The following is a 12,330-nucleotide window of genomic DNA, read 5'->3' on the forward strand; positions in this document are numbered from 1 at the left end:
ATCATGACTCCGATTGATAAACCGATTTCACCAATGTGCACAGAAACCATTTTTGCACCTTTTAAAGTCAAGATAAATTTTTCTGAATCCGAATTCAGTGATTTCCAAAAATACCCATCCCTATGTCATTTTAGGAAATCTTACTCCTCTACTCTTAAATAAGAAGTCCAACTTCTTTGTTCATTAAATTTAACTCTTTAAATTTAACTATCTCAACGGGAATTAAAAATCCATTACTCTGTGTGACCCTCAATGGTTCAGGGATACAGCTAGCCGTGGGCTCACAACTCCTTGTGACTCGGAACAACAATTTCCGACTTGCCCATCGAATCATGGTAAGAGCGCCTAGCAACATCGCCTCATGATTCCCTAGGTATCACTGATAGTGCCTGCAAGAACCAATAGATTTTGGTTAGCGTACAGTACGGTCTCTTCATCCATATATCCCGATCGAATCAACAACCATTGGTAAATCGAGAGTCGTTCGAGATTCGATAACTATGCAATATATCTTGAAGATCAAATAGTGACATCGCATGTGTTACTAAGAAACCATTTCTTAAAACATATCATGTACTCTGGCCAGAGATTCGTCACACTAATATCTCCTCAGATCGCATAGGATATCCACACTCGCAAGTATGTGGTGAATCCTTGACAACAAAGCATCGACTCCTATATGTGTTGTAACTGTATCCAATCCCGACACCTGATGACCCCAATAGAGTCGGTAAACGAGTCAAAGCACAGTACTAGCATATAGAGTCTCAATGATGTCTCAAGTAGTAAGGACTAATGGTGTACAACCAAAACCGCGGACTTTATCCACTCGATAAGTGATAACCACTTGGAAAGTCCGGATAGGGTAGTTCGATCATTCATCGTATGAATATCCATTTGCATGCTTCGAACATCTCTATGTTCCTTACCAATGAAACGTGGTACTCTGCATCGCAAATGCTAGTCTCAAACTCGAGCGATCCTTATCCTTATTATCGGACGGCTCAATCGACTAGGAACAGTTTAGAATATACAGTGACTATAAAATGTGTTTCATGATAGACATCCCCATGTTCTACCACATCTTACATACACTATAGTATATTCAAGGTCTTTATCAAAACAACAATAGTATATCACAATATAACAATATGAAGAAAGATAAAGTCATTGCCATTAATAAAAGTGTAAATTATATTAAACAAAAGATTGTTTATACAAAGAGTCATCAAAGCCCTTAGCCACAAGTTGGCTCACCGGGCACCCACTCTTTCAATCTCCCACTTGCCCTAAAGCCAACTAGTCATACTACATAGACCCATTGCTTCGCGATGTTTTTCAAATAATGGTCCTGGCAAGGGCTTAGTAAGTGGATCAGCGATATTGTCTGCAGAGGCCACTCTTTCGACAGTGATGTCTCCTCTTTCCACAATCTCCCGGATGATGTGGTATTTCCTCAGTACGTGTTTGGATCTTTGATGAGACCTTGGTTCCTTTGCCTGAGCAACGGCACCCGTGTTGTCACAGTACACCGGGACTGGACCAACAACTTCAGGAATGACGCCCAACTCTTGGACGAAATTCCTCATCCAAACGGCCTCTTTAGCAGCAGCTGATGCTGCAATGTATTCTACCTCAGTGGTGGAATCCGCTGTGGTGTCCTGCTTGGAACTCTTCCAAGAGACAGCACCGCCATTGAGCATGAACACAAATCCAGAGGTTGACTTCGAGTCATCCATGTCACTTTGGAAGCTAGAGTCGGTATAGCCTTCCAATTTTAGTTCTCTTCCTTCATATACCATGAACATATTCTTAGTCCTTCGTAAGTACTTAAGAATGTCCTTCACGGCTTTCCAATGCATTTGATCGGGATTAGCTTGATATCTGCTCGTGACACTCAGAGCAAATGCTACATCCGGTCTGGTAGATATCATCCCATACATGATACTACCTATGGCTGACGCATATGATACATGTGTCATTTTCTCTATCTCTTCATCAGTCTTGGGACACATAGACTTGGATAGAGAAACTCCATGACACATGGGTAGATGTCCTCTCTTGGACCCATCCATTGAAAACCGTTTCAATATGGTGTCGATGTAGGTTGATTGAGTGAGTCCTATCATTCTCTTAGATCTATCTCTATAGATCTGTATCCCTAGAATATAGGATGCCTCACCCAAATCCTTCATCGAGAATCTACCTGATAACCATATCTTTGTTGACTGCAACATCCCTACATCATTCCCAATGAGTAGGATGTCATCAACATAAAGTACTAAGAATGTCACAGCATCCTTAACTACTTTCTTGTACACGCATGGTTCCTCCGGGTTCTTGATGAAACCAAAATCCTTTATTGTTTCATCAAATTTCTGGTTCCAACTTCTTGATGCTTGTTTTAGACCATAAATTGATCTCTGAAGCTTGCATACCTTATGCTCGCTTCCCATGGATGTGTACCCCTCAGGCTGCTTCATATAGATTTCTTCCTTAATGTCTCCATTAAGAAAAGCAGTCTTCACATCCATTTGCCATATCTCATAGTCATACCAAGCAGCTATGGCAATAAGGATTCTTATGAACTTGAACATTGCAACTGGTGAAAAGGTTTCATCATAGTCAACTCCTTGTCTTTGAGTATAACCTTTCGCCACCAATCGCGCCTTGTAGGTCAATACCTTACCATCAGGCCCAAGCTTTCTCTTGTAGATCCATTTACACCCTATTGGAACAATTCCATCGGGAGGATCTACTAAAGACCAAACTTAGTTTGTATGCATCGAATCTATTTCCGACTGCATAGCTTCAAGCCATAAATTTGAATCCGCATCAGAAATTGCTTCCTTGAAGTTTCTTGGATCACATCCAACATCGGGTTCATCTTGATCCCCTTCAAGAAGAAGACCATATCGAATAGGAGGTCTAGAAGTCCTCTCGGATCTTCTAGGTACAGGCGTGTCTATCAATGGTTCCTGAGGTGTAGGATCGTTATTTTGTATTTCGGGTTCTTCTCGAATTTCTTCGAGTTCCATCATCACGCCTTTCTTATCCAATAAGAACTCCTTCTCCAAGAAGGTGGCATTCCTTGAAACAAACACCTTTGTTTCAGCAGGATAATAGAAATAATATCCGATTGAATTCTTCGGATACCCTACAAAATAACATAAGGTGGATCGACTATCCAACTTATCTCCCACTGTCTGTTTCACGTAAGCAGGACATCCCCAAATCCTCAAGTACGAATAATTAGGAGCTTTGCCATTCCATAACTTGTATGGAGTTTTGTCCACTGCTTTGGTGTGGACGTTGTTCAACAACAATACCGCCGTTTCAAGCGCATAGCCCAAAAACGAAGGTGAAAGATCAGTGAAGCTCATCATGGATCGAACCATGTCCAACAAAGTTCGATTACGACGCTCCGATACACCATTCAGCTGAGGTGTCATAGGAGGAGTCCACTGAGAGAGAATCCCATTCTCTTTCAGATAGTCCAAAAACTCGGTACTTAAGTATTCTCCACCTCGATCCGATCGAAGTGCTTTAATACTTTTACCTAGCTTGTTTTCTACTTCAGCCTTGAATTCTTTGAACTTTTCAAATGCTTCAGACTTATATTTCATTAAATATAAATACCCATACCTTGAATAATCATCAGTAAAGATAATGAAGTAGGTGTGGCCATATTGAGTACCAATTCTAAATGGACCACAAACATCTGTATGGATCAAATCCAACAGATTTTGACTACGCTCAGGTTTCTCCTTAAAAGGAGATTTAGTCATTTTTCCTTTCAGGCAGGACTCACAAGTAGATAGAGAGTTAATATCAGACATATCAAACATGCCCTCTCCCACTAGCTTGTTCATCCTCCTTGAGGAAATATGACCTAGCCTAGCATGCCAAAGGTTTGCCGGGTTTTGACTATCGATTTTCTTTTTGTTTGTTGTTACCGGTTTATCAACATAATTTATTGGAACGTCTTTTAATTTTAAGTTATATAGATCGTTTTCAAGTTGTCCATTTCCAATCAAACATTCATTCTTGTAAATTTTGCAAATCCCATTTACAAAATTGCAAGAAAAACCATCTCTATCAAGCATAGAAACAGAAATAATGTTTTTAATCAAATCTGGAACAAATAAAACATCTCTCAAAAGTAACTTAAAACCGTTCTGCAAAATTAAATAAATATCTCCCACAGCTTTAGCTTCAACTCTGGAACCATTTCCGAGCCTCAGCTGGGTCTCATCCATTCTAAGCCTGCGACTTCTTGTCATCATTTGCAACTCATTGCAAATATGAGATCTACATCTGGTATCCAATACCCAAGAAGTAGTATTAAGAAAAACATTTATTTCAATGTAAAACATACCTTTTGCAGATCGCAACTGCTCGAGGTATTCCTTGCAGTTACGTTTCCAATGACCGGGTTTCTTGCAGTAATGGCAAACTTGTTTAGACTTGTCCAATTTTTCATGTAACATTTTGCCTTGAGATCATGGTCCAACCATTTCTCTAGTTCGGCCAACCTTTCGGCAGTTACATTAGCCGGGGCTATTTTCGAAGAAGCCTTTTCTAACACTTAGAAAATCTTTTCCGAACTTAGGACAATCTTGACTTTATGGAATCATTCCGTTATAGTTGCGCCAGAAAGTTTGTTTTGTTTGAGAACATGTGGATTACGAATTCATTGTAATGAAATACTGAGTTGAAACAGACAATAATCGATGATTGTTTAATGAATTTACTAAGACATAAAATAGGCGAAATTTATTTTATGAATCTCACTCCCACTATTTTAACGATTTCACTACCCTCTAATGAAAACGGGAAACTGTTTTTCTTAGTGAGAACATGGAGTCCAATTGACAAACTATGGTCCCGAATAATATCAGCCAACCATAATTTTCAAAAGGTAGAGCCCAATTGCTTCCAAAGCAACCTCCACGTTTTTACCTCATGTCCAATAAGGGCCCAATAATATGACGCCGTTTATTGTGACATGTCAAGATGACCCATCAATATTAAGTTGTGATGGACGGTCGCCATGTGGATCCCCCAATAATATGAGCCGATCCCATGGGAGTTCCACCCAACTTACAACATGTGTCGATCCAATGTACAGCTTTCCGACGAACGGGCCCTCCCAATAATATGAGCCGGACCGTATCCGCGGGTAGCATCTCATACATTGATCGTTGATGGAAGGTAGGAACATTTAAACAAATTTAAATTTCCTTTATTTATCTTGATATCAATTTTAAATCATATTTAAAATGAGGGATTTTATTTTTGAAAATTTGTCTCATCATTTTTTAAAATTTTGTATGCTTGCCGGATTCACACAATTTTGTCTAAAACATGCATACAACAATAATATCACATATTATATAGGATGATCGATTCCATTTCTAATCGACCCGTGGTTGCCAATCACGAGTCTTAGTCCAATCCTAGGTAATATGTAGTATGCAATGCAATCCTTTACATTTTGCTTCCAATTTACATTTCTTCTGTCTTTATTGTCTGCTGGGCCCACCTCCATCTTCAAATCTTCATCTCCCACTAAATCTAATGTATTTACAATAAATAACAATGACAATTAGGGGATACATTTTTAAGGGGTGGGAACGGGCCATAAACCAAGCCCACTTTTATTACATATGACAATTCATATTGGGCCATAAATCAGGCCCATTAATAAATCCAACAACAATAAAAACAAATGTAAATTCCTAACATACACCTACAAAATTGGTCATGGCAATCGATCATCCTTATCCAATAACATTTAATTCAAAATTAATTTATTGGATAACATGCAATGGCAATTTAAATTTAAAAGGATAAAATCATATTTCATATATAAAATCTTATTTTACATACAAAATCATATTTTATCTTTTTATCAAATAAAATCATATTTTATCTATAAAATCCAATTTTATACATAAAATCATATTTTACTCAATATATCCATAAGATCATATCTTATCATCAATTGTACCAAAAATAATTAATTTCAAAATTCAATTTAACGGATAAAATATTTAAATTTTCCAAAAATTCAAATTTATCCAAAAATCAATTTTAAAATTTTCGGACTCCAACAATTCGATCCGATGCCTCGTGGACCAATCAAAAACAATTTTCGATCGGATCATAAATAGAATTTTAACATATTAAAATTTAATTTAAAAATTAAAAAATTAATTTTTCCGCGGGCCGCCCGGGACATTCCCGGGCTGCCCGCGCCCCATAGGGCTCGGGCCGGGCAGCGACGATCGCTGCCCTGGGCAGCGCCCAGCGCTGCGCTGGGCAGCGACGATCGCTGCTCCCCCCCGGGCAGCGATCCAATCGCTGCCCGGGTTTTTGCCCGAAATTTTTTTTTTATTTTTAAATATTTATTTTGTTTCAAAAACCGAGGCTTAAAAATATTTTTGTACAATCGATTAATTTAATCGCTTGATCTGAGCAACCTGGCTCTGATACCACTGTTGGAGAACGCGGCGATCAGATCAATCAGGATTGATACCCGGTGCAGCGGAAGTTTAAAATTTTTATATGGAACGATTCCATAATGGGTATCAACCTTACGATTAAATTGTGTGTGTGTAAAAATTAAATAACGATTATAAATTTTTACCTCCAATCTCGAAGCGAGATTATGGACACCAACAGATTGCTCTGCTCTTGTTGTATATCCCTGAAACTGATGGACGAACTGTTCTTCAATCAGGTCCACGAACGGATATTTAATCCCTCTGATAGATTGCACTAGAAAATCTATCAGAAGTTTCTACGAAGAGAATTAACGAATTTGATCCGTTAAACCAGACTATAATTCAAAATTCACAGACTGGATTTTACCAAGCAGAGGGGAAAAGGGGGCGGCCACTTCAGAGGAAAAACTAGGGTTTTTCGAAAATTTGTGACCTGTTCTATCTAATTTCTGTACTGCAATAACTTATTTATAATGTAGGCCGCTAACAGCTTAGGGCCCATTAGTCATAAGTTCAAGCCCGACAAGCAAAGCCCGCATGTTCAGAAATTAATATAAAATTCATCATGACTCCAATTGATAAACCGATTTCACCAATGTGCACAGAAACCATTTCTGCACCTTTTAAAGTCAAGATAAATTTTTCTGAATCCGAATTCAGTGATTTCCAAAAATACCCATTCCTATGTCATTTTAGGAAATCTTACTCCTCTACTCTTAAATAAGAAGTCCAACTTCTTTGTTCATTAAATTTAACTCTTTAAATTTAACTATCTCAACGGGAATTAAAAATCCATTACTCTGTGTGACCCTCAATGGTTCAGGGATACAGCTAGCCGTGGGCTCACAACTCCTTGTGACTCGGAACAACAATTTCCGACTTGCCCATCGAATCATGGTAAGAGCGCCTAGCAACATCGCCCCATGATTCCCTAGGTATCACTGATAGTGCCTGCAAGAACCAATAGATTTTTGTTAGCGTACAGTACGGTCCCTTCATCCATATATCCCGATCGAATCAACAACCATTGATAAATCGAGAGTCGTTCGAGATTCGATAACTATGCAATACATCTTGAAGATCAAATAGTGACATCGCATGTGTTACTAAGAAACCATTTCTTAAAACATATCATGTACTCTGGCCAGAGATTCGTCACACTAATATCTCCTCAGATCGCATAGGATATCCACACTCGCAAGTATGTGGTGAATCCTTGACAACAAAGCATCGACTCCTATATGTGTTGTAACTGTATCCAATCCCGACACCTGATGACCCCAATAGAGTCGGTAAACGAGTCAAAGCACAGTACTAGCATATAGAGTCTCAATGATGTCTCAAGTAGTAAGGACTAATGGTGTACAACCAAAACCGCGGACTTTATCCACTCGATAAGTGATAACCACTTGGAAAGTCCGGATAGGGTAGTTCGATCATTCATCGTATGAATATCCATTTGCATGCTTCGAACATCTCTATGTTCCTTACCAATGAAACGTGGTACTCTGCATCGCAAATGCTAGTCTCAAACTCGAGCGATCCTTATCCTTATTATCGGACGGCTCAATCGACTAGGAACAGTTTAGAATATACAGTGACTATAAAATGTGTTTCATGATAGACATCCCCATGTTCTACCACATCTTACATACACTATAGTATATTCAAGGTCTTTATCAAAACAACAATAGTATATCACAATATAACAATATGAAGAAAGATAAAGTCATTGCCATTAATAAAAGTGTAAATTATATTAAACAAAAGATTGTTTATACAAAGAGTCATCAAAGCCCTTAGCCACAAGTTGGCTCACCGGGCACCCACTCTTTCAGAGCTGGAGCTGGTTCTTACAATTCTTACTATGTGGTTTTATTGTTTAGCTTGTCTTGCTCTGATTAATGATAAAATTGTTTAAACTCTTTGTCTTGCTCTGAATTCTTATATGTTGTGTGTCTAAAGTACGATTATTGTTCTCGTCTGTTAAGTATTGACAGTAGGTGTTGAGTGTTGCCAACACTACTTTACAACACTAAGTACTACAGTGATAAAATTCAGGGGGAGCAGTAGTTATCTAACTCAGGGGAGTTATCTGCTCGTATGTGTTTTGTCCAGAAAGGCAAAAAGGTGAAGTTTGAAAGAATGTGCATATCACGTTTCTTTATTTGAAATTTTGTCCTTTCTTCACATGTGGTTAAATTGATCTCATGGATTTAAATTGATCTTATCACAGTTATCTTATCATGATTAATCAGAATTGAATAACTTATCTCTTGTTTAAAGAGGTTAGTTATATCTTATCAAATAAGTAGATAACATATTTTATCCTAACTACTTTTGTGTTTAAACTTTAGGTAGGATTTCCAAAAAAAAATCTATTTAAGAAGACTATCCTACAAGAACGATGAAGACGGAGAACGAGAATTGCAGAGAATAGAGGCTGGCCATTGAAGAAATTTTGGAGCATTTATTATTGAGATCCAGTGTTGTCGAGGAGGGTTGAAGACACTGAAGAGCACACGAGTGAAGAGTGTTCTGAAAGTGGATGATTGGGTTCTTTTGTCCTCGGCTGATCGTGAAAACATTCTATTGGTTTTTGTTCTAGTTTTGACTAGTTTTTAGGATGTTTTATTGTTTTCTCAACATGTTGAGAAAAATATTTTTTCGTATGCAATCACTAGTTGTTTGTGTGAACTGATTTATTTTACTAGTGATCTTTTTTGGCATGAGACACCGCGCAAGTATTTATTACTTGTGCATAAATAACTGAGTAATTTCATTTTTGTTTATTTTATTTATTCCGCTGCATAATTGTTTTTTTTTTAAGTGTTGTCAGCACTCACTGAAAATAACACTATCTCTGAAATTGTATATATCTGGTTTTTTGTAATTGAAACGTCAAATTCTTTCAAAATCGAGAAAGAGACACAAATATATATGAATTTATTCTAACATGCATGCGTTTTGTTTCATGCCCTCAATCAGTGCAGCAGCGATACATAACATACTGATCCATCGACTTCCCGCATTCGGAGCAAACGATAAACTCTGATTCATACCCGGCGTGCTCAGGCAGAATCAGGCTATTGCAGTGATGCTCTGTTCGCACCCGTCGTGTTTCCTCGTCCAGAATGTACACAAACTTGTCGACATCATGATCGACCTTGTGTGCCCATTGTGGGTAATTGTCCAAAACAGGCAGCAAGACGTCGGCTTTTCCCTTCGTCATCTCGTGGTTTCCTCGGCTAAAAACAGCCCACCCATCTTCGCCGCTGTCGAACGTGAGCATGCTCAGGATCTCCTGCATCACGGTGTCGGATTCCGCCGACATCCCGAGCCCTTTCTTGGAGTTCAACATGCTCATCAGTCTTGTCCAGAAGAACCAGATGTATTCGTTGTAGCTGTCGAGGGGGAAAGTGTGGCTCAGCTTCTCCCTGTCGATCACGTCGTGGCAGCGGCGGACTTTGTCTTTCGAGTTGCTTTTTCCCACGTAAAGCATTTCCAGCGGGATGCCCATTGCAGCCGCCGCTGCGCGGGTGGATTGGGTGAATCTACGCACCCATTCGATGTCGTCTCCTCCGAAAAGGCATCCGATACTGTTGTTCCTTATCTGTGAATGAATGAGAATGTTTCAAAAAAAAAAAAACAGGATTTTTGTTACTGAACAGAGTGGTGGAATTATTGTTAAGTAATTTACCCAATCTGTAAAACGTGGATCTATGGAATCCGCGAGTAATTCAAGGTTCCAGCTGCTTTCTGCCCATAGAACCATTTCTCTTTGCTTGGTAAAAGGGAAGCCATTGCTCCCCCAAATCCACATCATCGGCAAGGCGTCAAGATTCGACAGTTTGGCTTGTGGATCCAGGACGACAAGCATTGGCCTGTGCGCGAAATTCCAGACCTCTCGGATGTATCTTACGGCCTCCTTCTCTATTAATGCAGAGCGATCCAATGAATGCCAAGGCATCTTTTTTAGTAGGTTCCGGAACTCTGTATCTTGAAACAAGTCCATTGAAGTCGATGAAGAGTCGAGTATGGGGAGCCAGAGAACCTCGTATTCTTGCCTCGTTGGGTAATATTCTTTAGTACTGTAAATGGAATGGAGGATGCTTAGCTCTTCGTGAGGAATGTTGAGATCAGTGATCAACAATAGTACAAGCTTGGAACTCAGTACCTCGAGTCTCTCCTGTCAGTTCAAGAAATTCATTGTAAGGATTCTTTGGTAAGAGAGAGACAACATAACGAGTCAATTACCAGCGACTTACAGGCCTCTTTGTGGAACCAAGATAGAGTGGCATCTGATCGTCTCTAGTACGAAACATCGCCCTGAATACCTTCATGTTATCGATATTCTTTGCCTCCATGAGTTTCTTGAATGCAGTGTATTTATATTCTTTCATTCTCCTTTCTGCAGTATAACAAGATCAACATAGGAAGTACTTGGGAATGTGTTTCATGTATAATCCATGTAGACTGGTATAGATTGTGTTAAAACTAGTAATTATAATCTTACCAACTAGCTCCTTTTGCATATGCAGTTGACTCTGCAATTCTTCCAGCAATATCGAGAGCTTATAAGACAAGTCGAGTATATCCATCGACTCCGCAGTCGAACTGGAGTACCTGATCAACCACAAGTCAGTTTTGGCGTACATATTGTATTATAAGTTACTCCTTGCAAATCAAAAAGAGGGGTTGCTTTTAATTAGTTCTATTTTGGCTTAGATAAATTTAGATGCTCATAACATAGGTTGTATAAAAAAGCAATATTCAGTGAGTTTATTAGCTTCAGGCGAAAACCCAAAGGACAGTCCAAGATATATGTATATATGCATACTTGTGGCCTCTGCCAACGAGGTTCAGAAGTAGAGAGGCACAAGAAACAAGACCCTTGATGATCAAGTATACAGCCATAGGAATATGCGCGGTAGGAGCTGCCATTTCTCCCGATCCGGGGCTTAGGAACTCAGCCGGAAGATCCCTGAACTCTTTAACACAGCCAGTCACCTTTAGAGCTGTTTCTAAAAGCATAGGAATAGACTCAAACTTGTCTCTTAAATCAGCAGACTGATTCACTGAGTCCGGCAAGCTTTTGAGACGTGCGATGTCCTTGGCAAGTGGATCTTTTTTCTGATTCTGAAAGACTAGACAAAATTCACCATAGTTGATGGCGAAAGCAGCGAGGGTGATGACAAGTTTGGCGTCCCACGAGTAGCTCGACAAAGAACTGAGGATGTCCATTGTTATGGAATGCACTTCTACTCCAGCACCACATTTCCAAAACATCTGTTGCATCATAATTAAGCACACGTTAATATTTCGGATTCTAACAAGCATAAATGAACTGTTGCTTAGTTTTTTCCGACATAAATATATACCTCATTGCTAATATTATTAATGGGAGATGCCAGTGCTTCAACAATATCTAATCCCCTGTTAGCGTAGGCCTCCTCGCCATGCACCGTAGGGTACTCGTAATCCTTGAAAAAGACAAACACTCTCCAAGTTTAAACAAACCTCGGTTCTTGGACTAAAAAATCAAGATTTAACGATGACATACAAGAATAATACTGTCATCACTTGTACGCAATGGCTGCGCATGGCGAAAGACACCCTCAACTACATCGAGAACCGGCCTCACGTCGAAATCTTCATAGCCCAAAGCATGAGTGGCCACAATTTGATTTCTCAGCGTGTTCTCATTTGAAGGTAACAAGGGAATACTCCTTGGATTTGTCTTCAACATCGTCTGGCCTCCCTTTATAACATTCACCGGTGCGCGTGTTTGTGTCGCCTGGAAATTGCTTATGCTATCGAA

General features: G+C 39.3%; 1 protein-coding gene across 1 annotated transcript; it reads right to left on the reverse strand.

The window, feature by feature from the left end:
* Positions 1-9,489: 9,489 nt before the first annotated feature.
* Positions 9,490-12,330, reverse strand: LOC140884747 (protein SIEVE ELEMENT OCCLUSION B-like). The gene is made up of 7 exons (XM_073291595.1): positions 12,073-12,330; positions 11,891-11,992; positions 11,350-11,798; positions 11,026-11,135; positions 10,778-10,920; positions 10,210-10,698; positions 9,490-10,122 (listed from the first exon to the last, which is right to left on the reverse strand). The coding sequence occupies exons 1-7, from the start codon at positions 12,256-12,258 to the stop codon at positions 9,490-9,492; spliced, it is 2,112 nt and encodes a 703-aa protein (XP_073147696.1). The 5' UTR covers positions 12,259-12,330.

Source organism: Henckelia pumila, chromosome 2 (genome assembly GCF_033568475.1).
Source record: "Henckelia pumila isolate YLH828 chromosome 2, ASM3356847v2, whole genome shotgun sequence".
Classification (NCBI taxonomy): Eukaryota; Viridiplantae; Streptophyta; class Magnoliopsida; order Lamiales; family Gesneriaceae; genus Henckelia; species Henckelia pumila.

Excerpts from the sequence above, each read along its gene's own strand:
- LOC140884747 (XM_073291595.1), bottom strand. The coding sequence starts at position 12,258 with ATGTTGAAGACAAATCCAAGGAGTATTCCCTTGTTACCTTCAAATGAG. Across the intron at positions 11,136-11,349 it reads CTCGTTGGCAGAGGCCACAA|GTACTCCAGTTCGACTGCGG; the intron begins GTATGCATATAT and ends GTGGTTGATCAG. Across the intron at positions 10,123-10,209 it reads ATCCACGTTTTACAGATTGG|ATAAGGAACAACAGTATCGG; the intron begins GTAAATTACTTA and ends ATTCATTCACAG.